Source organism: Rhopalosiphum padi, chromosome 2, assembly GCF_020882245.1.
Source record: "Rhopalosiphum padi isolate XX-2018 chromosome 2, ASM2088224v1, whole genome shotgun sequence".
Classification (NCBI taxonomy): domain Eukaryota; kingdom Metazoa; phylum Arthropoda; class Insecta; order Hemiptera; family Aphididae; genus Rhopalosiphum; species Rhopalosiphum padi.
The window spans coordinates 50,579,956-50,597,493 of record NC_083598.1 but is presented as its reverse complement, the minus strand read 5'-3'; the positions used below and the strand labels follow the sequence as shown (position 1 = coordinate 50,597,493).

General features: G+C 28.0%; 1 protein-coding gene and 1 long non-coding RNA gene across 14 annotated transcripts in view; one reads left to right on the top strand and one right to left on the bottom strand.

Annotated features, from left to right (window-relative positions):
• Window positions 1–421: 421 nt before the first annotated feature.
• LOC132919501 (uncharacterized) overlaps window positions 422–17,538 on the bottom strand; it is a 41,358-nt gene continuing 24,241 nt past the window's right edge. Inside the window, exons 2-10 of one of the 13 annotated variants that reach the window (XR_009660642.1) lie at window positions 12,891–13,011; window positions 11,176–11,368; window positions 11,047–11,101; window positions 10,610–10,860; window positions 8,923–10,507; window positions 7,342–7,426; window positions 5,098–5,207; window positions 4,565–4,659; window positions 422–2,801 (exon numbers count right to left, since the gene is read on the bottom strand). Coding sequence is in view for 1 of the 13 variants with exons in the window: in XM_060981165.1 (XP_060837148.1) it covers window positions 2,510–2,801; window positions 5,098–5,207; window positions 5,333–5,353 (423 nt within the window). In the remaining 12 variants the exon portion in view is untranslated. Of the gene's footprint in view, window positions 2,802–3,074; window positions 4,660–5,097; window positions 5,208–5,332; window positions 5,444–7,341; window positions 7,427–8,922; window positions 10,508–10,609; window positions 10,861–11,046; window positions 11,102–11,175; window positions 11,369–12,890; window positions 13,012–17,538 lie in introns of those variants that run through there. The other 12 variants (XR_009660637.1, XR_009660640.1, XR_009660635.1 and 9 more) reach the window with 12 other exon arrangements.
• Window positions 10,398–15,542, top strand: LOC132919504 (uncharacterized). The gene is made up of 3 exons (XR_009660647.1): window positions 10,398–10,532; window positions 10,617–10,871; window positions 15,211–15,542. It is a non-coding gene; the product is annotated as an uncharacterized LOC132919504 (long non-coding RNA).

Here is a 17,538-nt window from a genome sequence, read left to right as displayed (position 1 = left end):
TCAGATCATTGAGACGATTACGCATATACTGGACGAGTGACTGATTGTGAACAACAATACTTATGTACCTTATGCCTTATACAGTATAAGTTATACGTATTATAAATAAACAAGCATCAGTGTTAAAAATTGTTATCGGTGTGCGGTGAGAGTGGAAGATTGACCATATGCAGGGCCGGAGCTAGAAGTATTGGCGCCATTACCCCCTCCCCTAGTTTGAGTAGTAATAAAATTAAGTTTTCTAGTAAGTTTAAATAAAATTAGCAGGTATGTATTTTTGTATTATAACTTTAAACTTTATTACCTGATCATACAATATTGTAATAAGGTTATTAACTTATAAAATTTCCGCATTGTATAAAAATAATAGTAATTTTAAATTTGATACTTATAACTATAATTAATATTAAAACTAGTTCATTAAACAAATATGAGAAAATTGCAGATTTATCTTTCATATATATCTACATTAGATAATGAATATTTAAAATTGTGTAGATTGTTGATACATTGGCGTAATTCCATTAAATTTCAGCAGGTGCAAACAGGCGCAACTCCAGCCCCATCCTCTTAAGAACATACCTATAGGTAATACATATTATATTTTTTGTTATTAAATTATGTGAAAAATATGGCTTAGTCCCCTCAATCAAATCTTAGAGCCCCCTGGGTGCAAAGCATAATCATAACATAACATAATAATAACAATTCAATAAAACAATAAAATGGAATTATATTTTTATAAAATTTTGATTTTTCAGTTCAGTTTATTTCAACAGGTGCAAACGCATATCTTTGCACCTGCTATATATTGCCAGGGGGTGCAAGTGCACCGTCGTGCACCTCCGTATGGTCGTATTTACGGCACTGTGTTAATACGTATTAAAAGAAATTAAATAAAAATAATTTTCAGTTTGGCACACTGAGCACTCGTCCTGGTCGCCCATAGCTTTCGCCGTCCTTGATAATATGTAAATTCAGAATGAGCTTGAGTTTATTCCTTAGAAAGCACCGAACCTTTTTTAAACCTTAGAATTGTGGTTTCATTTCAATTCATGCGCCAAGAGTATTGCTAGTTCATGTTCCATTGTTCGTGCATTATAAACTGCAAAATATTACTTAATAATTAAATAACAAAGTTTGCTGCAGTGTGGAGCCATAGACCAAATTACGTTTTGACGGTATAATTGCAACTACAGATATACTTACCTAGAAGTAATTCTAGACACGCCTATTAAAGAGAAATTAAAATTGGGCAGCTAAATATCTTTTGTAACACGTAGATGTAGTTTTTCGATGGTGGATTTTTATTATTTCTCGAAGCACATATATTATTGTAGTTAGATACTTCTCCGGACGAAGGACTGACGATAACGGGCGTATTACCTGTCGTTCATCTTTTTGTACTGAATAAATATTTTATTGATTTTGTAAGTATACATCACAAATAGTTCACCATAGGTTTTTTTACAACTAGAAAAAAATAGTTTTAACTAAAATACCTTATCTATACGAATGACTGATGTTAAAAACGCTCGTTCCTTGTTTGTTTAAATTCATCGCGCATAAGATAATTGTAAACAAATGTTCATGAATGCGTGTGCCTACTTATGCATTTTTCCACCCGCCAATCTAAATTTACTGGTCTCTAAATTAAGTACTTACTACCTATGCATATAATAAATGTAAAATGACGTTACTCATCTGCTGTGTGCCTATGTATACCTATAGGCATTGATACAACATAGTCATTTTTTTACTTAGTATTTTAAAGGAATGTAGACATTTGTTGGCTAGGCTGTTCACTGCTTCACATCTTAATTATAATACGTAATAAACAGACAAATGATAACACAAGTAGGTACATATACCACACGTGTTATTACTTTATTAGGTAATAAATCGTTATTGACGATATAATTTACATCTAAACATTATTAATATATTTCTTAATTTTTCATTTATTAAACATTTTAATACATCTTAAAAACTAAATTAATCAAATTGCTTTGCTCTCACTTACCTATTATACCGTTGTATTGTTGTAGCGCAGCTCATAGTGTGAGTGTCCCCTATACAGTTCCTGCTGCTCGTAATTCGTAAGTATATAATATATTTATAATCAACATACATGCACCCAATGGGCTCAGACCCTCCGATTTTTTTAAATATAAATCAATATAACACAAATGTTAATTATTATGCAATTCAATTTAAATAGCATTAATATATTTATTACATTTATTTTTAGATTGATTTTATTTTAAATTTCCGATAAAAATATTACATATTTATTTTGTCATTTTGATTGATATATTATCAGTTAGTATATAATAATATAATATATTGTACTATGTAAATATATAATACATAAAGCTTGAAACGATTTTTTAAAATTAAAATTGAAAGTTAGTCATGTAAATTAAATTTAAAAATCAAAACAATTTTTGAAATGATATATTTTAACGACTGAGATATTAGATACCTAATTGACATTAAAATCGAAAAATTAACATGTGCCGGTTGTTGTCGTCGCAGACGTGATCGTCAACGCAGATGTGGTTAACGAAGCCATAGACGTCGGCGTTGATGTAGACGTCACGGTCGTCGTATTCGATGTAGTTGTCGTCATCGTCGTTCTTGTATTTGTCATCTTAGTCTTGGAATTTTTCGATAGATTGACTTTATCGTCATTCGTCCATTCAGAAGGAGTGTCGATCATCGTGGTCTGTTTTTCCGAAGGAGTCGTCGTTACCGAAGCGTCGCTCACAAATGATTCATCAAACACATTTGCTGCTAAACTAATAAAAAGTATTAAAGTACTATAATGTTTGAACTCAGAAACTACTCATTCAAATTTTTATTTAGATACATCAACATTTTATAAAAATATCATCTAATTAATAATTTATTTACAGAAAAAAAGGTTAGTTATCGTATGAAAATAAGAAGTTTATACCGAATCATAGAATACGCCTTAAATAAAGTAGCTATTTCAAAATGTTTAAGTATGCTTAAAAATTCCAAAAATCCGGATTCGAATAAATCCATTATTAAATAAAAATGGCAGTAATTATACTAAGTGAATCAAATATAGAACATCTCATTTTATATTGATTTTATTATATAATATTATAGTAATACAAATGTTTTAGTACGGCGTATTATGTAGGCAATATAGCTACATAACTATATTGAAGATAATTTTAATTTTTAAATAACAATTTTGTTTTCAATTCAATATACGTAGATGGTTAAAATTTCGATGTCTGACTTGTTTTGCTAAACCTAACCTATGAATTTTTTATAAAACAGTTAATTTAAATTAAAAATAAAAAATACATTTTTTTTTATATTTGTATATTATTCCAAAAAGATTGTAACTTTAAATTTATTAAATTCTGAATTTAATAATAATATTATTCGTTTGTACGGAAATTCTTGATATAGGTACCTATATGTACTAATCATCGACCAGTTAGTTGAAGAAGTCACGTGAGTAGGAGAGGAAGTACCTAAGCGACTACATTGAATAATGTGTACTTATATAATTAATGAATGTGAAGAAAATTATTATTAAAAATAAAACAAAGATATATACAAATATTATGGTCGCCAGCTTGCCGCTCATTAAACTCACTTTAAGATCACGCCATTTGAATTCATTAACCAAACGAGTTCATAAAACAAAATACTTAAAAAAAAAATACGTATTCTTTTTCAAAAATTGTAATTAAAAACTCAGTAATACAATCCTTGTTAGTTGTTCCCCGTGTGGCTTAGCGAAGAAAAAGTGTTTGCGTTTCTTCCATAGCTGAAACCAACCTTTCATATTACACCAAAATCATTTTTGTTCATGTTTTTCACAAAGTCCTCTGCTTTTTAGCGCAACAATGTTCCTGTAACTTGAACAATTTTTCTCTCATTTTAGAACCATTTTTTCGATGCCTCTTCAACTTCTTCTTTACCGATCTTTTTCCATATACCAATGATGAATTTGATTTCCTGGGATTTTTTTCAGTCTTTCGCAGTATCTTAGGTTTAAAACATGTTCAACGTATATGTAGCCTGTGGATTGTTGCAAGCTCATTTAAGGAAACTTGTCATAATTTTTAAGAACGCTTATTTTTTTTTCGCACACTCAAATCACAGCATTTGTTATCGAAAATTTCTATATTAAACCTTTTCGTCTTGATAAACAAAAAATGTCGGAGACAAATAAAATTGTTTAATTCAACGATATATGTACTGAAAAAATGTCAATAAAAAAATGAAATAAAAATATAAGAAGAAACCAACAAAATTCTAACACATTTCTGCGAAACAAGCTAGACGTCAATATAGCATATACTAGCCAACGTACTATTACCAACAATTGCTTAGTTTATTGAGAAAAGAAAATTTAGTTTAAGATAAGAACGATAAGAACCGTCCATGAAGTCGTAAACTCACACACTAACAGCACGTTTCTTCTATTTTGTAATTTATTTAATTGTCATTATATAATCCCATTAACCAGTGTAGTGAATCTAATTTAATAAATTATTCTGTGTGTTAAAATTACATTAAAATTGAACATTCATAACTAGTCCGTTTTGAGGTCAATAGGCAAATTAATCAATTAATCAGAGTCCAATAATCGCCGACTTCCAACTGTCACTATAAATCAATAACATAATTATAAAATATAAATAAATATTATGTTATTCTGTTATTTCATAAATGTAAACTACTTATAAATAGATATTGTAATTTGTAATTTTATACTAATAGTATATAGGAGGGATGGGCAACTTAATGCTACTAGAGAGCCATTTTTTTGAAAATGAAAATCTAGCGGACCAGAGAACATAGAAAGCAACAAAAAAAAAGAGATCAATAAAATTTACAATTTACATTTATAGTTACAATGTCAGTTACATACTATACTAGTATACTACATAAAGTAGGTACCTATCTAATTATAATAATTAGTTTTTAAAATAATTTAAAATGTTTTTTAATTTTTAGAATATATTTAAAAGTTTGAATTGAGTACAAATAAAAAATTGCAATTTGAAAATTTGATCGGTGAGTCTTGTTATAATTTGTACTCACTCGAGTTCGCTGTTGTGGTTATATTTTATTTCGGGCCAATCAATTGAATCCAAAACGATGGTTGATCCGACACTCAATAATAATATGAGTGATACGTAAAACGTGAGAATCTAAAAAAAAAAACAATGGACAATAATAGTAAAGTAAATTGTAAAGAATATCATAATATAAACCTAGAATATTGGATGCATTGTGTGAAAAAAATAGTCATATTAAAACAAGATAACCGCCTCACTTTGAATTTGGTCGTTTTCATTTTTGACGGAAAATTGTTTTTTTTAACATACACGGACACGGTTTAAAATTTTTTACTGAATTATTTATTATTTAGGTATAGCATGCGAACATGTGTTTACGATAAATGCTCGAGAAGTAATAATAATTTATAAATATTTAGTATATAAATGCTCAGATAACGACAACACGTAATAATACAAGACACCGCGCGTGTCGCCGGATGGTTTAAAGGTCCAAAGTAATTGGATAATTGTTATTTTATTAGATATTATTATTTATTATACACAGTAGTGAGCGTAATGATTAACGGAGTGACGAAGTTCAATAGATCTCATTTGATATAACACGATCAGTAGGGTATTGCCGCAAACACGTAGAATAAATAACAATACAAAACCTGATAAAAGTATGTAACGAGGAAATTATAAGAGTAAAAAAGATAAAACATATACAATTGTGGTCAAGTTAATGAAAACAATTAAATTGAGCTAATAACGTTAAATCATAATAACATACTAATAGGTTATAATAATAAATAGGAGACAAAAAATATATTGAACTAAAAGTATTTAAAGTTGATATGGAGATATACATTTTTTTTGAACAGATGCTATAAAACAATAACTAAAATTGTTTTGTAAAAATGTGTGATTCACTAAAGAATTGATGTGATATAATAATAATGGAGTACGAAAGGTCCAACAGAAATTCTCATACAATTTTATATAAATATTGTTTACTTTGGTTTTATTTTCGATTTGTTAAATATTATATAATCACAATGAGATATTATATTTATATTTTTTCTGACGTTCGACACTCAAGAAAAGTTTTTAATCACTCAACAAGTCTCGTCGTGATGGTCGTCATTATCATCGTCGTCGTTATTCGAACATTTTGTCATGTCCGTCACTCCAGCACTCAAAGTAGTGATTTTTTACACCAAAATTCTACAAGATTATGTAATTATCATGTAACGAAAGCAACCACAAGAACTTTTTTTGTAACTTACAAGGAAGTTCAGAATTTCAAACTTTAATTCCGGGTGCTAGCGTGATGTCACCCTAGCACTCCGGTACTTTTCAAAATCATTTGATTGATTCGAAATTTTCACATCATTTTGTATCCATTTTTTAACCAAATGTAATCCAATATTCCAGATACCTGATTTCACTTTAATCAATTAAGTGACATAAACATTGTAATATAATATACTTAAGTGTTACATGTGTATAATATATTTTTCGATATTAATATTAATTTATTAATTTTGATAGTTTCTACGTATGTCTTTTGTTTTTTTTTTTAATTTAGGTTAGTATTGATATTTATTTTATGTTATGTATACAAAGGTATAAAAAATCTAATACCTAGTGTAGCCAATAATTTTATATTTATATGTAACCTTAACTAAATTTTAATGATAAATCAATATAAATAAATTTTGTTGGGTCTAAAAAAATTTCATCTTTTGTTGAAACGAATGCCTTCAGCTTTCACTTATACTATATTAAATCCAATCTGGGTTTACCCCATCGTTGCTGTTGTCTATAATCGTTGTTATTAAAATTTAATAATATTATAATAATAGTATTATCGCAAAGTTGTTGTATCAATTATAAATTATTTAGTTTAAAATGAGTGTGCAAAGTTCTCATCATATTATATAATTTTCTATCGAGAGTGAACTAAAATTACCACTGTAGGTACTGTTTATTTTAGGGAAGGAAAAATAGTGGATAAATATCTTAATTAAAAATATTGTCTTCAAGCAATAAAACACTTTTTATTGATTAATAACCACGCCAAATAACATAATTTATCGTAACCATTTTTTGTGTAGGTAATAATAATTAAAGAACTATAATTATTTTTTTATTACTTAGGTACACCATAACATTACAGTGGCGCGTTGTTTGTCTTAAAATAAATACTTATGAATTGTGATTTAAATAATGTTTCAGGATTAAAAGTTATAAAACGATCGATATAACTTATAGTTCTTACCTTATATAATTTGGTTCATGCAGCTTATTTTCCATTGGTTTATACATACGATATTATATTTGTTTGTTCAATTTAAGAATTGTATCTGAAAATATAAGATAGAATAAGAAATGAATTCATTATAGAAATAGTGTATAGAAGTGAAATCAATTGTAGTTGAAACGAGGGAAATATTGTTGAGATGATTAGGTCATGTCAGGGAGATGAAGACAAAGACCAAAGAAGAGATGGATAGACAGAATAAAGAGTGACATAAAAATAGCTTAAATCAGTAAATAAGTCAGAACTCTATAACGGTGTGGGGTGCCCCCTAATGGCAAAGATAAAGGAAAAGAAAAAATATTATTTAGTCAACTAAATAAAATATAATTTGAAATTGAATGCATATACGTATTCTTTTCATACACGACAATATTGTGTTCACTGGTCACGTATTGCCGTATCGGACGAGAACAATATTGACGGTAAGTTGACATCATCACAGAACCGACCACCGAGATGTCTCTCGGGAAACTGAGCTCTCCGAGTTTCATACTAATAACCCCAATAATGTAAACGTGTAAAGAATAGAGTGGGCTAGTTCACTTTTTAAGGGTTTCATTGTCCGCTGATAGAATCGAAGTTTGAATGAAAATTAAAGGATATTATAAATTATACATGAAACAAGAGTAACAAAAATTGACGGCCTAATCCATAAGATATGCAAATTTGAAAAATTAAAAAGGTATACAGTATTGTTTTAACTAAAATTTAAACTACTATAGATTCCAAATTATATTAACTTTATAGACCAAAGATAATAATATATAGCTCATAGTAATAGGCTAAGAAGTTAATTATCATGATGGAAATATTATATTTTGAAAAAAAATTTCCAAGTTTAATATATGCATAGTACATACTCGAATAAGTAATTAGTGCATAAAGGTTAATAATCTACTGATTCTTTCGAATTCAGATTTAAATGCAAAAATATTTTCAAAAAAATATCATGTGCTAATAATTTACAATAAAAAATAGTTGATTTCCATCTGAAAAAACATGATTGTAAGGCCAAAGGCTACAGGACACTTCTTAAATTACATAAAAATTCAAATATTTGAAATTGTTTAGTCTTAAACTTTCCAAAAATCTTATCTAAAGTAATTCATTATTAAAGCTTAAAAGATAATGTGAGCATGCTTGGTGAATAACCTTGTATAGTTGTATATATTTTAAAAGTAATACGATAATACGTTGAATAATATTATTAGTTTTCACCTATAAATTTATGAAAAAAATAATCAATCGGTATTATCATGATAATATATTTAACTTTTATATTTTTACAAGTCAATAGCTGACAGTTTTAGTTTTAGTTACTACTTTGTTTTTATTTTTAGATAAATTACGAATTTTATGTAGATGTACACTTTAAATTTTAAAATGCATAGACAACACAATACATTACAATGTAGAATAAAATATACTATTTATTTTTACAATTTTTTTTTCTTTTTTAATATAAACGTATAGACGTGTTATCCAGAGCTACCTTTAAACTATGATAAAGATTCGTTTCAAAATTTATGACGGACTCACAATTTTCCTAAACTCGGATGTGCCACTGATAATAATAATAATGATAATAATAATTTGCACATTATTCACCAATCACTGTGTTTATTTTTAAAAACACCAACCCATGAACTGCTAGCACTTTTCTTCACTCTCTTGCATAAACTATAATAATATTTAAAAAAAAACAGCATTAGTGATTATCTAATAGATTATTTAAATAAAACATCTATACCTATACACTGAACTAACACTAATATTAAATAACTGTGTTTTAGTTTTGAGTTCATAGGTGAAACTAAAGTGGCTAATTAAAATAATATTATAGCTTTCTATAGTGCCTGATGCACAGTAATTATTTTGCAAAATAATATTTGAAAAATATTTGTTAAAATGAGTTATTGCAGAATGACAATGTATACTATAGTGAAACATATTCCGCATTTATCGTTGAAAACAATTGATGCATCCGTGACCGAAGCATTGGCGCATTACAGTGGGTGCGGTAACTGCGGACGGAGGAGCGAGGTATGGTTTTATACGTTCGTTCCACACCATCCCTCGAGAGTTATGGCTCTAAACCAATGGGTCCGCCGATACATTAAGAATGTTAACCCCGATTTTCATTTTTATTTCTTTTATTAATTTCGCGTACCGTTCGAGGATATTCAAAGAATAAAAGCATTAAACGACTATCACTGTAAATACCATAATACGCTGTGTATTATTGCATAATTATATTACAACGGCTGGTGCATTCTACGCCACAGACCACAGACATCATAGACGTTTTTTCAATACTAAACGGTCGGGATCGAAAAACGTCGCGGACCTCGTTCATTTTTAAACGTTGGTTTTTCGTTGGAAATAAAATACGGTATATCGATCTGAGTCGAATTGACGAAGCCTGCAAATACGTAGATGAAATATTTTAGAATACGCATTTTCCGGACGGTGAACCCCGTGCGGTAATGTTTATCACTGCTCACCAAATTCAAAGACTCATTATTTTTCATATTTACGATCTGTGGTGTTTTAGATGGGTATAATCATCTAAAATCGGAATTTTACGGTTAATTCAAAAACATCGAGTAGAACATCGGTACACTCTTATGGTATTAACAGTTTTATTTTATGTATAAATAAACAATCAACAATAAACTAACAATATGACGCGTTTTGTAACGTCATCATTTTAACTCTACACACTGATTTTGCTTCCTCTCGCCGGATGGTTTAAGCACAACGGATTTTAAAATGTCCGTTGTGATTGGAAACCTATAGTGCAATTTTTCACCGGTAGCTGTATTCATAGGTTTTGGCGTACTCCGCGCCGCCAACGACAGCAGCGGTGGCGCTTTAAGAGCCGGCGATGGGGGTGGTGGATACGATGGTGTCGTTGGTACCAAATACGTATCCGGCGGTTTCGGCACCGAAGACTTATTATTGCACACCGTCGAAACTCCGAATGTATCTGGTCGAATGTAACCGTGTTTATCGGGGGAGGGCATCATTCTAGTTGACCCAAAGTCATAGCATCTAGCCAACTCCAACGACTGGGACGAATGATTCAATGCACTGATGTTTAAAGTATTCTTCATTACATCTCCTGCGCACAAAACATACAAACATACGTGTGTAGTAAAAATAATATTGATTTATCGTAAATATATATCATAATAAATAGACGTTTAATAGAAGTGCGTATTACTTTCTAGGGTTTCGTTCCAGGCTTTCAGTGATCCACACTTCCGAATCGACTTTTCAGTATCACCTAAGCAAACGAACAGCGTGTGGCAAATAGCAAATACGTGTTTTTAATGTAAAACCGACTGCTGGTCTTTAGAAAATTTGTTAATCTTGTCGTACAAACAGCGCCGAAGACGCGTAAGATTTATCCAACTGCGTGTGTGGTTGCGGTTGGGCCATGTTTGTTAACAAAGATTCTTCATATTGACACAACTGAAATCGAAGTAATAATAATGTATTACTTTGTTTATTCTATGCCCGTCTACTATTCCGTAAAATCATATTTTTATTCTTATTATTTATAAGCTACAGTTTAACGGACATATTATATGTCCTTAACAATATACTTAAAGATGAACTTTCAATTAAATAATTTAAATAATTTTGTTTAAAAGGTACTTGTAGATATCTCGACATTGACGATATTTGTTTTTTTCACTGTGTCTGATCATATCTATATAATATTAATCATATAAGATATTTGCATAACAACAATTAATATTATCCATCATTTATAATAATTATTACCTGATAAATCTGTCAATCTTTTTTCCAATACTAAATTGTTTTCTATCATTCTGTCGAATTCTTCTTTTAATATTTTATTATCAATGTTGAATGTATACACTATATACTGTATCTTTCACTGCCGGTAAATCCACTTGTACTTCCGTATAGTCTTATATATTTTATCATAATAAATGATTGTTTTCAGGTAATTCTGTAAAATACGATATAATACGATACAAATATGTTTCCTTTTAAATGTCCCATACATGACAATAATGCCAAGTAAAAATAAAATGATTAAATAATGCATAATTGGTATATCACTCTTAATAATCTCTCTGAAAATGCTTATAAAGTCAAGATTGATTAATGTGAATCGAACCTTTAGATAAATAATAATAAAAGACAATTGTTTATTTTATACATAGCTACCAATATACCATAGAGATTTTCGTATTAGTCATTAGATAATTTTAATTTATATATAAATTATTACTAGCTGTCCCCGTGTACTTCGTCGCCCGTACAAAATGTACCCGTGTTAAGTTTGGCTGCCTATAATGCTAACAATGCTAATATTTAGCATAAGGATAAAAAATATTTTTTGATTTCTGATTTGATGCATAGATGATATCTCTGACATATCAATTTTACATAACTGTTCCGCCAAGAGCACGGATATAGATACTATAGTCTGTCCAAAATAAGAACGCTATTTGTGGAGAACCACTCTTTACACTTAGGGGTATGAAAAATAGTTTACATCACTCTCTCAGACCTACTGAATATATACACAAAATTTCATGTAAATCGGTCCAGCCGTTTCGGAGGAGTTTGGTAACAAACATTTTCCACTGTGACACGAGATTTGTATATATTAGATTTTATTGTTTCAGTATGCTATTCCGTTGTAACCATTAATAAAATTATTTTAAAAAAAACTTGAATGATTTATAATAATAATAATAATAATAAATAATAAAATTGAAAATTATTTTCTTAAAAATATTATAATTGACGAATACCGATCAATTGCTTATAAATTTGTGATAACTATTGTATTTTTAACATGCCATTTACACAGCGCGAAAAATGTACGTAGGTACGCCTTGAATAGAGATAAAGTAAATATGTTTAATTTTAAATATTAGCCCTTGTGTATTAATGTTATTATTATTTAAATCATAAAAATAATTTTGTGTTTATAAAATTGATAAAAAAAAGTACAAATTAAAAAAGAAAATAATGAATACTTATTATAATAAATATCCATATTTTTTAAGCAAGGTTGTTTTAAAAAAAATCTGATAAGTGTTTTTGATTACATAAATGATAAAACTCAATAAAAATTTCCTAAATAAAAAATACGTGTTGACTATATTTGATAGTATGGAATAAAATATGGGAAATCGTCTAATTACATATTATTATATTATCTATGTCATGCATAGACCATAATAAATGCGTACAATAAGCATGTTATGATATATACTTATAAATAGGTTCTAATACGTTTTTAGTTATGTTCGTCTAAAGTCTAAACACTTATGTCTATGCGATTTATCAATGAATAATAAATTAAATTAAATAATAATTAAATTATACATTACTATATAATTTATACAAAATTACATATATCATCAATGTTAGTAATTATTAGTATAATAATATGGTATTATAACATATTTTTTTTAATTTAATATTTAATTAGTATATTTATACGCAGTACCTACACACGGTTTTAAATGTGATTAAAATACCATGTTACTTTAAATTGATTTAATTAGCATACAACATATTATTGAAGTTTTTATATAGATTGAACTCCTTAGTGCACGATTTTTATCACCATCACTGAAACAAATATCATCAAAACAACAAAATTAAATACGATAAATCTAGGAAATATAATAATTTGAAAATTGGATGTTAAATCCAGGTTTAAAAATCTAAATTTTAACATCAAAAATACGTACACCAAGTTCATCTTTTGTATTTCAGCAATTGAATATAAATTTCAACTGAGAGGAAATCTTGTTTTGGATAAAATAATAAATACATAAGTATGATAATCACATTAAATTATTTAAAAATAAATAAAATATTTAAATACTATAATATAAATAATATTATAGCATAGATATATTAGAATAATAATAGTGACATTTTTTTATAATTCAACGTTAAGAACATTAGCTTCAAGTTTAATAGTTGTTTATAAACAATATACCTAATATTTGTATTTACTTTTACAGCTTTAAATTAATACACACACTAATAAAGTAATAACCACCTCCCGCGAAAACTACGTTACAGCCGGTGATATGATCCAAAACCATTTAAATATGATCAGCATCAGCTTGTGGGCAAACAGGTGAAAAATCAAAATAAACGAAACTCAATCTGTTCAAGTAAATTTTTCACTTAGAAATCTCGATTTACCACCTGCTGTTACGCTAAATAATCTAACAATTTCAACGGTAAACAAAGTTAAATATCTTTGTCTTACTCTAGAATCTAGAGTCTAAATAAACGCCTAACCTGGAGCACATAAAACTGTTATCTCTAGACTTCATATCCTTAGATCACTCTCAAAATTAAAGCTTTCCCTATCCAATAAACTTACAATGTATAAGTCAATAATTCGATAAGTTTGGACATACGATATTCAGTTATGAGGCAAAGCCTTCCAATACCAAAACGCTTCGAACGTTTCAATCCATCTGCCTACTAGTAATAACATCTTCTCCATAGGCGTGTTTAGGCCTCATTTGCAGGTCGTGCATAATAGTGGCATATCCAGGAGGATGAGGATACTGCACTACATTAAATATATATTCTATATATTATTCCCATAATAAGATATTTTTGTTAACCAAATTATTAAATAGGAGTATCTATATTATGTATTTGTTAATATATGTTTATTTAACGTAATTTGATTATACGGGATACATTAATGTAACACAAAATGCCTTAGCAAAAAAATTATTAATTAATTAGTTTTAACTTGAGTTATAGACGTATTGTTATTTTTCAAATAAACTGGATAAGGCTAATAGTGATTAGTGATTACAAATGATTCTTTACTTTGTTTTTTAGAAAATTCGTTCACTATAGTTAAGTAAAAATATTAAAGAAAAATTAAAGTCTTAACTAGTTTAACTCATTTTTTACATTATTATATCAGTGAATGTGAGTGTTAACAAAGCATGATATTATGTAACTACATAAATTACAACAATAGTCAACTAAATACTTATTCTAAAATGTATATTACGTTAACGATCGACCGAATAATTTGTCTATTAGTCTACTATTTCAGCATAACCTATGTAAATACACCAAAAATATTATATTTTATAGTCACAACCGTCGTTTACTCGAGAAACAGAAAGAAAAGAGTTAACAGGAAAATAAAGCGGTAAATCGCACGCTTTAATCCAGTCCAAAGATTTAGGTATTATATGCAAGTCATTATTGTGTAGTGGTTTTCTGTTACTTATCCTTATACCCATATCCGATGGTTCCTTACCCAATATACGAGTAATATAATAATATTGTATTATTATAATATGTAAATGTAAATGGAGCGATTCTTTTAAAGGTAAACACAATTTTTTTTAAATACTAAAAGGTAATAGGCAGAGTAAGTTATTAATTATTATACCAATAATAATAACGTTTTTGAAAATAGTCGATTACAAAACAACATTTTTTTTTATCATTATAATGTTTAAGTTTTTACTTTTTCGAATGAATGCATACACTTTTAATTGCATTCTTTGACAAACAATATTTTTAAAAAACAATAAATTATTACTAAATAATATATAACTATCAACAGACTCTAAGATTACTATGACTCGTAAAGTCATAAGTATGTTTTATAGGTAAAAGTAATATTTTATGAGTTTCTATAAAAACAAATTTTTTTTGTTTAGTTTAAATAGAACTTGTTTTTAAATTGTATTTTCTAATAATTTTGGGTATATAATCAAATTATTTAATAATTCAAACAAAAGTACTGTACATATTTTTTTTGTTTTAAAGGGAACAAATATCCAAGGAGGCAAGGAACTTAAAATTTACCTGTGATATTGTACGCAATCTACAAGTGACTCGAGGTTATTTTTGATCTATTATCTGGAAAAATATTTCAAGATTTATCTATTATATAATATAGATAAAACTTCAATGAATTATCTGTTTCCTTAGCTAGATTATTTTTGGGTTATTTTTGTACGTACAACATTAATTACTTATATTATATTATCTGTTTTGTGTATTAACATGTACCTATAAAGTGTAACGTATGATACCTATTAAAGTATTAAACATATTATATTAAATATAATCAAATAATTTTTACTTCTGCTGAACTTGTAAACATGATGATCCATATGGATTGTTTTTTACTTTATTTTATTTTTTTTTACAGGAGGTACGTAGTAAAATAATATTGTTCGGTGAATAATACTGGAAGAAAATTTTGTTCGTTTAATTTATTATTTATTATTTTTTTTTATTTTTTTTTAGAACCGTAATCGACAGAATATTGTACTCACGAATACGCGTCATTAATCATCATACCGTTCGTTTGTCGATTTGAACATTATAACGAGGACTAAGGTATATATTCAGTATTATTCATAATAATATATTTATATACATATACCTACATTAGTACCTAGAGTTCAATACACCGCCGGAGCTAAAACGCGTATATATTTTATTCTATTCTATTTTCTGTATTTTTGAGCGGAACGGTATAGCATATAATAATATTATACATAGTAGGTAATCAGTATTATAGTATACGATGAAAATATATATCCCTTATACGTATATCATTATAATGAATTTATTGGTTTTTTTGTCTTATGGGTTATGACACATATTGGATTACATTTATCTGAGATTTTTTTCTTTTCGCTAACATTTAAACAGAATAAGAAATGTTTGTTGTGATATCGTATGCAAAATATATGCGAACTACCAAACTCGTTTTTAAGCTGTACGTGATCTATCTGAATACAGAATTGAAGTACCGTATCTATATTTATATTTATTTTTACAACCACTGGTATAATTTTTGATGACTTCACATTATGTTATTATTATTTTTCTCTTAAACTAAAAATACCGTATTCAAATCTGTACCTATAAGGAAATCGTCAAATATTGTATCCATGGATGGATCAACTATGAAGTGATCGCAACCACTTTTTTTTCAATTGCTTTTCAAATAAACGTAAAACTTTACTTACTTTTATATCATATCTGTTTTTCATGACACACCAAAGAACCATTTTATTCTATTTTAGGTAGGTAATAGACTTTAATAATACTGAATAAGTAACACGTAAAACGTAAAAAGAATATCGTTACGTCGATAAAATTTGGCCGTTTATCTTAAGTTTGAAGTTCTCTATGTAATTCATCTTACTGTATTAATTGTATCGTAAAAGTAAAAGTAAAAGTAGAATAGTCAAAAATGTATCGTACTTGTTCATCAATTGTGTATAAAAATATGAAAGTACAATTGGCATCTCTATTATAAATATAAGATTTAAATCATCTAGAATCCCCATGTATTTCAAACCCATTACATTATCGAGTATCGACCTGACACTTTACTTAATACACAATTTTAGAAATTCCTCGTTAGTATTTGTTAACTTAACGAAGTTAAAAGTAAATAAATTAGATACCTACGCTATATAGGTATAATTGCCGGGAACAAATTAATTTAACAAATATTTATTTGATATTATAGTACTAATCTACCACTACCACGGTATAGACGGTATCATACTATACAACCGAGTACCAACTGTATATTAGTATATAGTATATACATAATATTATTGAAAACGCATATTATGCGGGACACCTGATGCGCGTTTTCACAGGTGGTTTATGTTTTACGGTATATAGTAAAATAGTGATATGTCGAGCAAGAACACAAAAAAACCATATACGCGTTATTCAAACAATGCATATTAGTTATGTACAATATTACAATGTAAGTTGTATATTGTTTCTATTATATATATATGTCATTATCATATATGTACCCAACTGTCACGATGGTTCCCACGTGTTTGCCCACATTTACTTCTGAACATCATAACAAGGGTCGACAAACCAGAGTTTTTTTTAAAAAAATCGTAACTAGTAACCACTATTATAAGCAAAACAAACTGGAATTATTAATGTCATAATAAATAGGTACATATTTTTGTAGAATTCGAAAATACTGAATAAATTGTTTTTTATTCGAAAACTGACGATGTAGTCGAGTCTTAAAATACATATATTATTGTGTATAGCATATTAGTATGTTTATATTGTCGGCAGGTATCTAGATATATCATC